The sequence below is a fragment of the Heterodontus francisci genome, chromosome 24 (assembly GCF_036365525.1).
Source record: "Heterodontus francisci isolate sHetFra1 chromosome 24, sHetFra1.hap1, whole genome shotgun sequence".
NCBI classification, from domain to species: Eukaryota; Metazoa; Chordata; class Chondrichthyes; order Heterodontiformes; family Heterodontidae; genus Heterodontus; species Heterodontus francisci.
In genome coordinates this window covers 25,566,923-25,583,861 of record NC_090394.1, presented here as the reverse complement: position 1 = coordinate 25,583,861, position 16,939 = coordinate 25,566,923, and the positions used below count along the sequence as shown (strand labels likewise).

Here is a 16,939-nt window from a genome sequence, read left to right as displayed (position 1 = left end):
TAAAAGAGGCAGAGAGTACAAAAGCCAAGAAGTTATGTTAAACTTATATAAAATACTAGTTCACGCTAACTGGAATACTGGACTGAATACGGATGATGGGACCATTTTTGAATCATGAACCCGATTGCCACCACAGCGGAACTGTCAGTATCATTTTCCAGGAAGCATCCAATTAAGAGGATGCCACGATATCACTGTCCAATTAGGGACAGCGGCAGGTTGAGGAGGCAGGAGGGTGATTCAGTATGCACTACTGCAAGAACGGCCAGCAACCTTCACTGTGCAGTGAAAGTGCTACTGAGGTGAATGGGACAAGTGAGGACGAGATGAAATGGAGGCACGAGATGGACAGAAGACAAGGCAGCCACTTCTCAGCACCAGCACTATATGTAACATCAGTCTCCAGGAGATAATCATGCAATTGCAAGCCTCTGCCTGTGGATGACCTTTGGCATGCCGATATGCTCTTTAAACGTGCAGAATGCATATTATTCTGCACTCGCCTCCTCTGAGTTGATGAGCTGCAGACACTGTGGGGGTCCCATGCGCCGCCAATAAAATTCCACTGTCCTTGGAGAATGCCTGTTAATTGCTTCATTAACAACCTCGATTGGCTTCCTGGTGCTGCCAGGCGGGTTGCCATCAGCACATAGAAGCCATCTGCGGGAAAAGCAGGAGGAGGTGGGAACACGCAGGCACTCCTGTCTGACGTCATATTTCCTAATTTTCCTTGCCCCCTCCCCCACCCCCATCCATCCTCCGCCTCCAAATTCACCCCCGAGGGCATGGTAAAATTACCTCCAATAAATTGTGTCCAATTCTGGGCACCACACTTTCATAAAGGCTTTGAGAGCATACAGAAGGGACTTATTAGAATTGTTCCAGAGATGACCGATTACACGCAGGTAGTTATACTGGAAAAGCTGGGGTTGTTCCCCATAGAAGAGAGAAGGCTAAGGTGAGATTTGATAATTTTGTTTAAAGTCATGCGGGGTCTAGATAGAGTAAATAAAGAGAAACTGATTCCAATGGCTTAAGGATCATCAACCAGAGGACACAGATTTAAGGTGATTGGTAAAAGAAACAAACGGCATGAGAAAAAGCTTTACCCAACAAGTGGTTAGGATTTGGAATATGCAGCCTGACAGGGTAGTGGATATAGATTCAATAGCCTTCAAAATGTAATTGGGTAAATACTTGAAGGAGAAAAAAAATTGCAGGAATATGGGAAAAGAATGGGTGAGTGGAACTGACTGGATTACTCTTTGAAAGAGGTAGCGCAGACTTGATGCGCCGAATGGCCTTCTATTCTATGATACTTGCAACATAAGTTCCCATTTAGTATGAGATTCATGATGCTCCCAGCTGACATCAGCGGGAGTCTTGGCCACCTGCCAGAAGCAGGAGCCTCAGCCTTCTGGAAGCCCACTTGGTTACAATGGTTGGGCAGGAACTGAGGTGCATCGGGGCAATAAGTATACTTGCCTGATTCTACCCCCTCACATGCCCCTTTCTTGACAGGTGGGGTGGCTTAAAATATCACTGTGATGTCCATTGTACAATCCAATAGCACCTATGATCAAAATAAAAACAAGAAATGCTGGAACCACTCAGCAGGTCTGGCAGCATCTGTGAAAAGAGAAGCAGAGTTAATGTTTCGGGTCAGTGACCCTTCTTCGGAGAAACGTTAACTCTGCTTCTCTTTTCACAGATGCTGCCAGACCTGCTGAGTGGTTCCAGCATTTCTTGTTTTTATTTCAGATTTCCAGCATCCACAGTATTTTGCTTTTATTTTAGCATCTATGATCAACTGGATTAAGTAGCATAGACTAGCCCCAATACTTCATATAAAGGACCTTAAATGTCAAAGGCACAGAAGAGACTTTACAGATCTGACGATGGGTCTTAGACTTGAAACATTGACCCTGCCTTCCCCCTATCCAAGGATGCTGCCTGACCTGGTGTTTATAGCCTTACTGTGCTAAATTAAGCTAGCTATTGTCATTCATAACTGCCTTTGTGATCACAATTAGATTACAATTTAATTTTACCATTTTAGACACGAGAGCACAGGAAATTAGCTGTACGTAAATATATTTGAACTGTTCCCTATTTTCTTTCCCATTCTCACATCCAGAGTATCCTGTTAAATTGGGAGAAGTGGGAGAAGTCCCAGCTCACATACAGGTCCACAGATCAACACACCTCCTCAGTCAACAAACTCAGGTAGGTGGCTGGTGTGGGAGGAGAAGATGGCCCATCGCTCAACCATTTTTCACGTGTTCCCTCAGTGACACTGGTCAAGTTTGACTTTTATGTGATATACGTCCGTCAACCTTGGTTTGAATTTAGGTGCTCTAGGTTGGAATCTTGAGTTATAATTATGCGATTGCCCAAACAGTTGAAAAATACTTCGCAGTTGCCAGTTCACAATGTGGCTGAAATAATGCTGAGGATATTTTATTTCAGGCCAATGAAGTATGCTGATTTTTTAACATAAAAGAGAAGTATTAATACCTATATGTGTTAACAATTCAGGGGAGCACAAAAACTGACATGGACTGATTGGGCCAAATGGCCAGTTTCTGTGCTGTGATTGGCTGTAATTCTATGTAAAACAATGATAAATGGGAAAATAACTTGAGTACTATTGGGATGAGGTTGTGAACAGCTGGCTGAGGGTGGTGTTCTGCTAGTGTCATAGAGAGATACAGCACTGAAACAGGCCACTTGGCCCACCGAGTCTGTGCCAACTATCAACCACCCATTTATAACTAATCCTACATTAATCCCATATTCCCTACCACCTCCCCACACTAGGGGCAATTTACCTATCAACCTGCAAGTCTTTGGCCATGGGAGGAAACCAGAGCACCCAGCGGAAACCAACGCAGTCACAGGGAGAACTTGCAAACTCCACATAGGCAGTACCCAGAACCGAACCCGGGTCGCTGGAGCTGTGAGGCTGCAGTGCTAACCACTGTGCCACTATTGTTTGTGATTCCACCTCAGTTGAAAATTGAGGACCCCCTGCTGACCAGATCGATGGCTGACTAAGATATGGTATAACTGAACACAAACAGAAAAATACGTTGTTATATGCTTTCATTTAATGTTTCATCTTTGCTGTATTAACCTTCTGAAGCTTCTGTTTTGCAGCAGGGCAAGGAAAGAGTTAACAGGCATTTTCACTGCTTTGAAATATAGAAAGTAGAAGTGTGTTCTTGGGGTAGTTTCATCCATAATTATAACTAACAGAACATATATATAATGCTCAAATTAGACAGTGGATTAATCTTATCAAATGACATTGACTACAAGCTGTTGCAAAGTCAATGATGTTAACACTGTGAACTATGTATATTTTACCAAGCGCTCCTGGATTCTGATTTCAGTTAACAATCATGTTTTACAGTAAATCCAGTCTGATCAGTTCCATAACGGTGGTGAAATGACCTGTAGTGACATATATGTGGAATCATAGAGCTGTACCATACAAAATAAGATTATTTGGCCCTTCACGCCTGCAATACCTGAAAGAACTATATCACCAGCATCCCTTTTCCATTGTTTTTTTTCATCTTTCAGATATTTATCCACCAGCCTTTTAAAAGTTATTACGCATTCTGCTCCCACCTATTTATGTGTTTTTGTTGTTAGTAGCAAATACACACATTAAAACACTTTCAGCAGGAAAGGACATACTAAATAAAACCCCAGTCATTTCCATTTGACATGCATTGGGCGAGGAGGGGTAACTATCACAGTGCAGTGGCGGCTTTGGACATTGCGGCCACGGAGAAGTGAGCTTTCGCCTGGTAACTGGTTTGGAGGGTGGGGGAGGGGATGGTGGGGGGGGGGGGGGGGGGTGCGATGGGGTGGTGGACGAGGTGGGGGGGGGGGAGGAGGACAGTGACGCTTAGCCAATGGGAATGGCGATTTTGCAAACGTTCCCTTTTATGGTTACAGAAGGGTGTGGGCGGGGCCGGCGCGCGAGGCCGGTATAAGAGTGAGGAACACGCCGGCTCGAGGCACTCTGAGGCTATTTGAACCCAACGGCTGAGCGCGAGGCCAGGCTTGCACCTGTAGAGGGAAATTAACGGTAAGGAATTAAAACTTTAAAAATAGAGTCATTTAACTGGTGCTAATATCAAACAAAATACCCACGAGATAGGGGGTGGGGGAAAAGGTAATTCTAACATTATTGGGCGATTTTATGGATTTGGCTGAAAGCATACGTTTGTTTAAAATCAAGCCATTTCGGATTAATTGTGTTCCGGGTATTTTAAATAAAAGGCTATGTTGGGGTGGTCGTTAACCGTGTTTTATGGTTCCTAACAACTTGTAGGAAAGCCCAGACGTACCATTTAACGCTTTTTCAGCGAGTAGGCAGAGCAAAATTGATGCGGTCAATGAAGCGTTTTTTTTCCAAAAAATGACCGTTTTCAGCATAGAAACGAGTTTGTTTTGTGAGATGTAATAGAAGCTAACTGTTTTGTGGGGCGGGAAGGCGGTGGCTGGGGAAGGGCGGCTACAACCTGCCCCAGGCGGGGGAAAGCTGGATCTTTCCAGAAGAAAGATGGCGGGAGATGTTTGGAGTTGGTTTTGACGGAGGGAGCTTCGCTTGGGTGTTAACTATCCTGTACTGGGGTTTTGTCGGGCTGAGGAGGTGCTGGGGATGGGTGGAAATGTTTGGCTGCTCTCGGCTCTGCCTTACTAGTGTGTGTCGTGACCGGGCCGTGACTAGAAAGTTGGGGTGTCTCCTGCCATAGTCAACCTCTGGGTTAGGTGGTTGGGAAGCCGGTAAAAGGGAGGGGGCGTTATAAGGGCGTGGTTTCTTTATCACTGAAAACTAGTATCAGTCGGGGAGGGGGTGGTATCGCCAGCCTACCGACGGGAGCAGGTTGAAGATTCGGGAGTTCGCGTTGCTGGTGCCCGATCCGTGTTGTGGCCGAGTGGCTGTTTCCCCGCCGCGCATGCGCCCCACCCAGTCCAGCTCTAGGACTACAACTCCCGGCAGCCACCGCGTGCCGTTGCCGCCTTTAACGAGGGGGGGGGGGAAGAGAGATGCTTGTAAGGTTTCTAAAGTTGCTGCTTATCCGTTAGTTCTCGGGTTTTGTTCTAATGATCGTAATTAGAACATGGGCGGCGGCAGGTTGTTTTCCTTCACCCGCGGAGAAAGTAACCGTGTGTGTGCGCGCGCGCGCGGCCGATTTCAGTTTAGGGAGTGGTCGCCGCTGGTCCCGAGTTCCAAGTCAGTCGCAGAAACTGGCCGAGTGCCAGGCCGCTGCCTGTTGCACAAGCCTTGCCTTTTATGGCCATGCGAGATTCGGGTCTTTGTCTGGGCTCTGCAGGCGCCAGCGCCCTCTGCTGTTGATGCAGGGCGACGTCATCAAACAAGGTGCAGGAAGTGAAAGAAGCCCATGTGGGCAGGAAATAGCCACTTCAGCACAAGTACAGGAAACTTGTAGGCATTCAGATGTTTAGCAGAACTGATTTACAGCACTATCAATTTATGCAATGATGAATTACTTGTGCATCATTACAAGTATTTTCACTAGTGTATCCAATATAGAATACTTTTTTCCTAAACACTTCGTTACTTTTTAGGTAAACAACAGCCATGGATGATGAAATTGCAGCACTGGTTGTTGACAATGGATCTGGTATGTGCAAGGCTGGTTTTGCTGGAGATGATGCCCCTCGTGCTGTCTTTCCTTCCATTGTTGGTCGCCCGAGACACCAGGTATGGAATGACTGCTTGCATGGTCACTAATTGACTTTCACTTTTTTGTTCTTGATAACTGAATATTAATAATAATCTCTTCAGGGTGTAATGGTTGGTATGGGACAGAAAGACAGTTACGTTGGTGATGAAGCCCAGAGCAAAAGAGGCATCCTGACTCTGAAATACCCCATTGAGCATGGTATTGTCACCAACTGGGATGACATGGAGAAGATCTGGCATCACACTTTCTACAATGAACTGAGAGTAGCCCCTGAAGAACATCCAGTCCTGCTCACAGAAGCCCCCCTGAACCCAAAAGCCAACAGAGAAAAAATGACACAGGTACTAAGTTGAATATGACTGTCAAATTGCCTTGCTACACTCAACCATTTCTATCTGAAAACTGTCTTCCTTCATTCTTTCCTATCCTTGTTCACAGGGATTCTGTCAAAAGATGACATTCTTTCCTGGAAATTAAAAGGTTTCATTTGCTTTCTCAACTATGTTTTTGAGTTCCATTAACTTACTGCATGTTGTGTGCTTTTCTAATCTCTTCGGTTCTACTTTTTGTATTAATAGCTGGTATTGCAGGATTAGTTTCAAGGAATTCTAAAACTTTGACTTTTAGTATGGTATCCAAGCTTTCCTTCCAGATGTTGAGAATATTGCTAAACAGCTATTGTAGAATGGACATTAGTAAGTGTGAAAAAAATCTCTATTCTGGATCTGACATGGTTTTGCCATTGAAAACACATTGCATGATAACTTTTGACTTTGGTTCTGGCTTGCACAAGTTGTAGCATGTAAATACCTCCAGGTATATTTAGTACCAACACTTGTGTCTTATAGGCAGAAATTATGCCTATAATGTATTATAGGATTAATGTATGCTTGTCTCTTTACAGATCATGTTTGAGACCTTCAATACCCCTGCCATGTATGTTGCCATCCAGGCTGTGCTGTCCCTGTATGCCTCTGGTAGAACCACTGGTATCGTGATGGACTCTGGTGATGGTGTCACCCACACTGTGCCCATCTACGAAGGTTATGCCCTGCCCCATGCTATTCTGCGTCTGGATTTGGCTGGTCGTGATCTGACAGACTACCTCATGAAGATTCTAACAGAAAGAGGCTACTCTTTCACCACCACAGCTGAGAGAGAAATTGTCCGTGACATCAAGGAGAAGCTCTGCTATGTTGCACTGGACTTTGAACAGGAGATGGCCACTGCTGCTTCCTCTTCCTCCCTGGAAAAGAGCTATGAACTGCCTGATGGGCAGGTAATCACCATTGGCAATGAACGATTCAGATGCCCAGAGGCCCTCTTCCAACCATCTTTCCTGGGTATGTAAATTGGCTACTGCTTAACAGCTAACATTTTACTATTGTAAAGACTATTATCAAAAAAACTAAATTAGTTGATTAAAATTATTTCTGCTAACAGGTATGGAATCTTGTGGTATACATGAGACCACTTTCAACTCCATTATGAAGTGTGATGTAGATATCAGAAAGGACCTGTATGCCAACACTGTTCTGTCTGGTGGTACTACCATGTATCCTGGTATTGCAGACCGTATGCAGAAGGAGATCACCGCTTTGGCTCCAAGCACCATGAAAATCAAGGTAATTAAGGCTTTTGATTCAAATCCTTTAAGTTTCCCAGGGAAAGTTAGTTGGAGTAAATAAGTCATTTTAAGTAGTCATAGATAAGATTGAACTGAAAATTGGCTTTCATGCTCTAACTCAAATCATAATTACTACATATATATTATAGTACTTATAGTATAGCTTATAGTACTAATGAGTTTCATTTGTGTTATAGATTATTGCTCCACCTGAGCGTAAGTACTCAGTCTGGATTGGAGGTTCCATTCTGGCTTCCCTATCCACCTTCCAGCAGATGTGGATTAGCAAACAGGAATATGATGAATCTGGACCTTCCATTGTCCACCGCAAATGCTTCTAAACGGACTGTAACTGTCACGATTGCGCGAGATGAATTGGCATGGCTTTAATGCTTGTCTCAGGAATAAAAACTGGAACAATGAAGGTGTTGGTGGTATTTTTGGCAACAAGCATCCCAGAAGTTCTGCAATGCATTCAAGGACTGAATTGTACATTTAGTCATTCCAAATATTGATGTAAAGGATTGCATTGTCTAAGGTTATTAAAGCCTCTGTGAAGGCTGCCCAAAAAGTGGGAGCAAATACTTAACCTTGTGTAGTATTGCTTATATGTAAATTATGTAACCGAAAAATGTCCCGTTTTGTACTTTCCGCCTTAAATTTTCAGTCCTTTTGATTTTGGTATGCAAAAAGCTTTACCTTTATACAAACACAAGTGAGGTTTACACCCCCTGGGCATGATGAACCATTGGTGATGCCAGTTTGTGGGACCTACACTGACTAATACAATAAAGTGCATATGTTTAAATGGAAAATTGAACTTGCTGTGCTGTTTTTGAGTAGAAATTGAAGATTGTAAAATAGTTTAAAATACTTTTTTCCAGATTTTTGTACATAATGGAAGTTGTACTAAATTACAATACAATCCCTGTTTTGGCTATAAAAATTCTGACCTAGAAGATTGTAGTATCCAGTTCCTCAACTGATGATTTTTAGGGACTTCCTGGCATAACATCTTCAATTTAGTTGCCACTTCACTTTTTGGGTGCTGTTTCTCTTTCTGAAAAGGCTGCTTGTCCATACATTTTAAATTTAAGCAGTTGCCCGACTGTGAAATGTCAAATATATATGCAAGATAATTGGTCAATTTAAGTATCTACAAAATTGTTCACTGACCATTGACTTTTTGCTAATAAAGCCTATACAAATAATTGACAGATCAATGAGTTGAGTCTACATACTTCCAGTGGGAAACCTGAGCTCACAGCCAGTGTGTTCAATTCACCATAAATTTCCAAGTTGCTACCTGTAGCAGTTGGTTAGGTGTTCTGGAGTGGGAAGAGTAAATAACTAAAGTAGAACCCCCAGCAGTATGATACCCAGATCAAGTAATCTGACAGCTTGAGAGAAATATTGGCTGAACATGATGAAACCTGCTGTTACAGTAATGGGATATTTTGTCTATCTGATAGATTGTGCCTTGGTTTTAATGTGAATCTCAAGCATTCCTTCTACTGTTGGAACCACTGACACCAATGTAAGTGGGACAATTTGCTCTTTCAATTAAGTTTTAAATTTTAACTAATTTCTAATTAAATACTGGTTGGGATAGTTTATGTAATTTAAAGTAATGTATTTCTGAGCATGCTCTGACTTGTAGCTTGGATTATGGATAAGTCAAATTGAAGAGTGGGTGCACTGTTCCCCATCACAAGTGGTTGGTAGATTATAAAAGAGAATGCCATCATTAAATCTCCCCTCACATCAAGTAAACTGGTCCTAAGGCTAGAACGTAAACCTTGTTCATATAGCTAATCCCTATATGGGATAGAGCTGCTGTGTGCAGGTTGCATTGGCCACATGTATACTCAAATCATTTCTTAAACAGTCAAATTACATAATTGTACCTGACATCAGCCTGAAATAACATGTTGCCATTTTTTTATCCCACATACATGGGCAACTATTTTCCATATTTCCATGTTCACAGGAGGTGGATTCCCCACGTGTGCTGCTAGCTTGTTGAAATGGCTATATTTTGTGTGTGAAGTTAGTGATTAAGAGCAGGGTTTTTGACCATCGAGGGTATAAGTCATTCATGATCTTGTCATTCAAAACCAGACACATGGTCTCTGGACAGCAACCAAAAGTTGTTTCCGTGACTGATTTTTTTCCCTCTTCCTCTGCACCTGGAGCAGTGAGATATAGTATAATGGTCAGTTGATTAAGAACTGATCAGGGATTGTTCCCCCTGGTCTGTGCCTGTATATGTAGGAGATTGGGAAAAGCTTCAAAATTCAAAACATTTTGCATATCCCCTCTGCATTTTATTAGGTCCTGTTGACATCCACTCAAACTGCACCATTTCTTGAAGAATGATAGCTGTATGGGGATAATGAATATTGATTCACCCAGTGTGGGTCCTTTACTCAATAAATGTTTTTACTTTTAGTCTGGGTCTTATACTGTCACCTGTCTTGTAGGCTGACTGAAATCATACCTGCATTTCTTAATGTGTGTTGTGAAGCACATAGCATGAAAGCCTGGGATTTTGATGTTGAACCAGACTTGAAGTCACACAGAGCAGAAAGTCCTGTGTTCAATTCCAGGCAGTTGAGCTGTTACAATATTCCTAGCTATGGAGGGGAAAAACTGCCTGGGTTCCTACTGATTACTATCCAATAAACCTGTTGGAATGTGAGACTGGACATCTATATCAAGCTTGGGTATGATTTCTATTCTGAAGCTTGAGGCTCATATGAAAAGTTATCAGTTGAGAGAGGAAGCCTGGAAGGCTACTGGCAAGCGTGGAATTATACTTCAGTAAGAGTTGGTACTTTCAGGGGAGATGGGGAGTGTCGGCAAGAATAAGTGTTAAAACCGAGGCGGGAGGAGTACACTGTCTTTTCTAGTTCCACTTCTCCACAGATCACAACATTTAAAAAAAATGTTTACCCAGTTACTGATGCAGTCAATGATATACTCTATCTCAGAATAAAACACACCAACCAGGTTTCTTTAATAAACAACAAAATTATCAGTTTTATTATAAAACAAGACTTAACCAGTAACGAAATGAAGCATTAATACAGATTGAAATATGAAAGTCCCCCTTTTTAAATTCCCCACATCAAACTCACACGCACACTGAAAAAAATACAGAAATTCTCTGCAGATGTCTGTTACAAAAAAAAGACAAAAAAGAATACTTTGGCCAAACACTTGCTAATTGTTGAAGAAAAAAAGAGCAGATACAGAAAGATGTCAGTTGTCCATTTTTGATCTGGCATCCTAAATACACTTAGGGATCTTTCTGGAGCAGTTCTTTTCAGGTGACATTGAGGATCAGTTTGGCAGGCTTTCCAGGAGAAATGCGGCATCAGGAGTTTCTGGCAGGCTTTTCAGGAGAAATGCAGCATCATTTAATCTATTTCTTTACACTTGATTCCCAGGAAGTTCTAATGGAGATGGAAGAGGGTGAGCTGATGGTGGCTGCTCTCAGCTGGTTTTCTCCAACGGTCTTCAAAACAGTTCAAACCCCAATACCCTGTTCAAAGTGAAACCAAAAGCAATATCTCAAGAGTCAAGCCTTCTGACCCCATAAATCTTGACCTGTCACTTCTCCGTAAACATCTCCCCCAGGTCATCAAGGTTTCTGTTTATTGCTTAAAGCACATGACTTCCAGCAAGGCTTTTTTAAACAACATCTGTGTCCTTTCAATGAACTCAACAACAAAGCTAAGTCCAGCTTCTATGAAATCTTCAGCCTTCCAATGAATCCATCTTCACAATTTAAATATAAGTCCTCAAAAACATATACTTAACAAAAAATATAGAAACACTTTCGTAACAAAGCATACATTTTTTTTCAAAACAAGCATTGTTAATTCCCTTGAGGAGCAAGGTGATGCCATGATTAATACAGGTAATAGTTTTGTAGTGTGACAGTTCTTGCGTTGGAAGCACCATGTCAGGATGCTGACTCAGCACAGATGAGGCCATGCCATCTTTCAGTGGCTCATTGACACAGTGATACTGCAAGGCCTTTTTTCTCACCAATTTCTCTTTCCTTCCCTCTTCTGAAAGCTTTGATTCCTTGCAAAAATATGGTTTTTGCGTTTTATCTGGTAGTTCAAATGCACATTTTGTATGTGTGAACTTTAGCAGTAAATGAAGGCAGGATATTTCACTGTGGGAGGGGTGATAAGAATTGATGCCAAGCACAATGCTTTCTCTACACAATCCATTTCTATCAGGAGTCACTGGATATTGAACAGGAAAGCCCAGAACAAGGATTGGAACTGGAGCCCTTCTGGTCTCTATGGCTCAGCTCCTCACTTGATAAAATCATTGAAACAATTGGGGAACTTGGCTTAAACAGGTGTGTTAGCTTGTTTGATTCACCAAAAGCCTAAGAATGGAAACCACACCTTAAATAGATTTTTGTCTTTTAGAGGCTGCCATCTTACATATTTTAGGCTGAGGTGACATATTATTTTCCCCAAAAGACCAGTCACTGAATGAGGAGATCATTTTGTTCCACTGCCAAGCAATGACAGTAGTATCACATGAACACTTCTCAGTCCCATTTGGGGAGCTAGCATTTACCTTGCTATTATTGTATCATATCCAAACAGGTTTGCATTGATCTCATCCGTGACAGTAGTTCGGTGAGAAAATAGCCCCCCATAGCTGGAGAAGCGAAGAAAAATGATAAAATCTTTCAGTATTCATTGCCCTCCTTGCTCTAGCAGTCAACTTCTGCTAGAAAGAGCAAGTGCATGTGCATATGCAAGCTCATCCGTGAAGAATGATTATTTTGGTGTGGTACCAGAGGGTTGCTGCGGACCACCGAACCACACCTCAACATGGATGGGGAGAATAAACGTCTAGAAAATTTATTCTAGAAAATTCAACTAGTTACTGAGGAACAAAAATGATCAGTGACAGCTAATAGTATTTGTGAAATATATTTTCACAATGTACCACACTACTCAGCACATTCAGGGGATTAATATATTATGGTCACATTCTCAACAGACTGACAGAAATTGGCTTTTATAAACATCTGAAAGGGTCAGAGGCACCAAAGTGGTTTAATGATGTAACTGGATTTAGATCTCATTTTGATGTGTTATCAACAGACAATAGTTAAAAACTCAAATACATCCTGTCGCATTTGCAGGGTTGGGGAGCAGTGGAATGTATCTTTATTTGCTAACAAAGTCGAAGTTGGAGTGTTAGGTGAATAGAGTCAGTCATGATTTTATTTTAATTATCAATGTGTTTTAAAACCTCAGTAAGTTTCATTGATTGGTCTGCTTGCTTTCTAAATAATTAAGTGGCTGCAGCTGGGACCTGCACTCAGTAATTTTTGTATCAAAGAGAAATATCAGGTTTAATTTATATATTATTACTATCACATACGAATATAAGTTCCATGACATTGCTCAGTGTGAGTCAGTGGAGTCACTGTTTTACAACAATAGGGATGTTTATGTAATGTATGGGTATAACAACACAGGGCCACTGAATTTGCTGTCTTTATTAGGTGGTATTTTGAGATTTTATCTGGTGCATATAGGGTAGATATCTGGCATTTAGCAGTACTAGGAGCAGAGGGAGGGTGGGGCAGGAAATGGGGTTTAGCTGCACTTGAGTGTAGCCCTGGATTTGGAATAATTCTGGATTTTGATAGACCTGGCTGAATGGGGGGGTGTGCATCCTGGAGTTTGACAATTATGAAGTGAGGCTGCTGTAGCTTGGCAGCAGGGGTCCTTTGATCTGGTGTCACTTTGCAAAAGCATTTTGAATAATTTCTGGGGAGAAGATAATATAGTAGCACCTAATAGCTGGAGTCTTTATTTGTATAGTGACAGAAGCCTGATGATAGCTTTTCCACCTTAAATGTGGACGTGGGAATTTATAATGTAAAAAAGTTGTCATAAAAGTGTGACAACAAAAAGTAAAGTTATGTAGACAGGAAATGAATGCAACTGTAATGTTTTTAATTCTGATTGAAATGTGTACTAAATAGTATTTTTTTAAACTTGTATATGGAATACACTTCCATTCCCGAAACTCTCATTACAGAGACATGGTTACAAGGTGATCAAGGTTGGAAAACAAATATTCCAGGGCACACAATATTTCAGAAAGACAGACAGAATACCAGAGGAGGAGGGGTAGCACTGATGGTAAAGGATGACATAAGGGCATTAGTGAGAAATGATTTGGCCTCAGAAGATCATGAAGTAGAAACAATATGGGTGGAAATAAGGAAAGCAAGAATCAGAAAACACTGGTTGGAGTAGTTTATACGTCCGCTAACAGTAGTTATACCGTTGGACAGAGCATTAAACAAGAAATTATTCGAGCTTGTAACAAAGGCAATGTAATAATTGTGGGGGATTTTAATCTTCATGTAGACTGGGTCAATGAAATTGGCAGGAGTGATCTAGAAGATGAGGACAGCTTTTTGGAGGAATACATTGTGGAGCTAACTAGTGATAAAGCTATTTTAGATCTAGTATTGTGTAATGAAGCAGGGTTAATTAGCAATGTCACAGTAAAAGATCCACTGGGAAACAGTGATCATAATATCATTGAACTCCATGTTAAGTTTGAAAGTGACATGCTCCAGTCACAAACAAGAATCTTAAACATAAACAAAGCCAATTATGTAGACATAAGGGAGAATTGGCTAATGTAAATTGGGTAAATAGACTTCAAGGTATGGCAGTAAATAAACAGTGGGAAACCTTTAAAGAAACAATTCAAAATCTTCAACAAAAATACATTCCTTTGAAAAACAAAAACTTAGCAAGAAAGATCCATCTGTGGCTCACTCAGGAAGCTAAGGATAGTATCAGATTAAAAGAAAAGGCTTACAATGTTGCAAAAAAAGAGGAGGATTGGGAGTCTTTTAGAAACCAGAAAAGGGCCACCAAAAATTTGATAAAAAAGGAAAACATAGAATGAGAGTAAACTAGCCAGTAATGTAAAAACCAACTGTAAGAACTTTTATAGGTATATCAAAAGGAAGAGAGTAGCTAAAGTAAACGTTGGTCCCTTAGAAGTAGAGACAGGAGAAATTATCATGGGGAATGAAGAAATGGCAGAGGCATTGAACAAATATTTTTTATCTGTCTTCACCGTAGAAGACACAAGTTCCATTCCAGAAATAGACAGTAATCTAAGGGCTAAAAAGAGTGAGGGAATTAAGGGAATTCATATCAGCAGAGAAAAAGTATTGGAGAAAATTAAGGGACTAAAATCTGACAAATCTCCAGGACCTGATGGCCTACACCCTAGGGTTCTGAAAGAGACAGCTGCAGAGATAGTGGATGCGCTAGCTATGATTTTTCAAAATTCCTTAGATTCGGGAACAGTCTCATCAGATTGGAAGTTGGCAAATGTTACACTGCTTTTCAAGAAAGGAGGGAGAGAAAAAACAGGGAACTACAGGCCAGTTAGCCTAACATCAGTTGTTGGGAAAATGCTGGAATCTATTATTAAGGAAGTCTTAACAATGCACTTAGAAAAGCACCGTATGATTAGAACATGTCAACATGGTTTTACTAAAGGGAAATCCTGCTTGACAAATCATTAGAATTTTTTGAGTCTACTAGTAGGGTAGATAAAAGGCAACCAGTAGATGTAGTATACCTGGATTTCCAAAAGGCATTTGCTAAGGTGCCACAGAAAAGGTTAATAGGCAAGATAAGCGCTCATGGAGTTGTGGGTAATAGATTAGCATGGATCGATGATTGGTTAACAGACAGGAAGCAACGAGTGGGCATAAATGGGGCATTTTCAAGTTGGCAGGCAGTAAATAGTGGAATGCCGCGAGGATCAGTGCTGGGGCCTCAGCTATATACAATCTATATTAATGACTTAGATGAAGACACAGAGTAATGTATCTAAGTTTGCTGATGATACAAAGGTAGGTGGAACGGTAAGCTGTGGGGAGGACACAGAGAGGCTGCAAAGAGATATAGACAGGTTAAGTGAATGGGCAACAAGATGACAGATGAAGTATAATGTAGGGAAGTGTGAAGTTATGCACTTTGGTTGTAAGAATAGAAAAGCAGAATATTTTTTAAAGGTGTGAAACTTGTAAGTGTCGATGTTCAACGAGACTTGGGTGTGCTTGTACAATGAACGCAGACATGTAGTTAACATGCAGGTACAGCAAGCAATTAGGAAGGCAAATGTCATGTTAGCCTTTATTGCAAGGGGATTTGAGTACAGGAATAAGGAAGTATTAATACAATTGTACAGGGTTTTGGTGAGACCGCATCTGGCATACTGCGTGCAGTTTTGGTCTCCACATTTAAGAAAGGATATACGTGCATTGGAGGCAGTACAGCGAAGGTTCACTAGATTGGTCCCTGGGATGAAGGGGTTGTCCTATGATGAGAGGCTAAGTAAATTGGGCCTGTATTCTCTGGAATAAAAACACAAAATGCTGGAAATATTCAGCAGGTCTGGCAGCATCTGTGGAGAGAGAAGCAGAGTTAACGTTTCAGGTCAGTGACCTTTCATCAGAACTGGCAAAGGTTAGAAATGTAATAGGTTTTAAGCAAATAAAGTGGGGGTGGGGCAAAAGATAACACAAGGGAAGGTGTTGATAAGACAGAGGGTCACAGAGAATAACTGACCAGAAAGTCATGGAACAAAGGCAAAGAATGTTAATGGTGTGGTGAAAGACAAAGCGTTAGTGCAGAGAGGGTGTTAAATGACGGAATAATGAACAGTCTTGGCCAAAAGCACAAACATGAAAAAAAACAGTGAGCAGGCACATAGTAAAAAAATGAATGATGAAACAAACTAAAATAAAATATAAAAGAAAAAATAAAACTAAAAATAAAAAAGGGGGGCCAGTCATGCCCTGGAATTATTGAACTCAGTGTTCAGTCCAGTAGGCTGTCGCGTGCCTAATCAGTAAATGAGATGCTGTTCCTTGAGCTTGCGTTGATGTTCACTGGAACACTGCAGCAAACCCAGGACAGAGATGTGGGCATGACAGCAGGGGTGTGTATTGAAATGCAAAGCGACAGGAAGCTTGGGTCATGTTTTCAGACTGAGCGGAGGTGTACCGCAAAGCGGTCACCCAATCTGCGTTTGGTTTCCCTAATGGAGAGGAGACCACATTGTGAGCAGCGAATACAGTGTACTAAATTGAAAGAAGTACAAGTAAATTGCTGCTTCACCTGACAGGGGTGTTTGGGGCCTTGGATAGTGAGGAGAGAGGAGATAAAGGGGCAGATATTACGCCTCCTGCAATTGCATAGGAAGGTGCCGTGGGAAGGGGACAAGGTGTCGGGGGTAATGGAGGAGTGGACCAGGATGTTGTGGAGGGAACAATCCCTTTGGAATGCTGACAGGGGAAGGGAGGGGAAGATGTGTTTGGTAGTGGCATCACGCTGGGCGTAACGGGAATGGCGGAGGATGATTCTTTGGATGTGGAGGCTGGTGGGGTGGAAAGTGAGGACAAGGGAAACCCTGTCGCAGTTATGGGAGGGACGGGAAATGGGCCGGACACAGTTGAGGGCCGTGTCAACCACAGTGGGGGGGAATC

The 16,939-nt window shown here is 41.7% G+C and overlaps 1 protein-coding gene across 1 annotated transcript; it reads left to right on the top strand.

Moving 5' to 3' along the window:
* Positions 1 to 4,006: 4,006 nt before the first annotated feature.
* LOC137383252 (actin, cytoplasmic 2) lies at positions 4,007 to 9,807 on the top strand. The gene is made up of 6 exons (XM_068055779.1): positions 4,007 to 4,102; positions 5,611 to 5,746; positions 5,831 to 6,070; positions 6,634 to 7,072; positions 7,173 to 7,354; positions 7,554 to 9,807. The coding sequence occupies exons 2-6, from the start codon at positions 5,624 to 5,626 to the stop codon at positions 7,695 to 7,697; spliced, it is 1,128 nt and encodes a 375-aa protein (XP_067911880.1). The 5' UTR covers positions 4,007 to 4,102; positions 5,611 to 5,623; the 3' UTR covers positions 7,698 to 9,807.
* Positions 9,808 to 16,939: the final 7,132 nt, after the last annotated feature.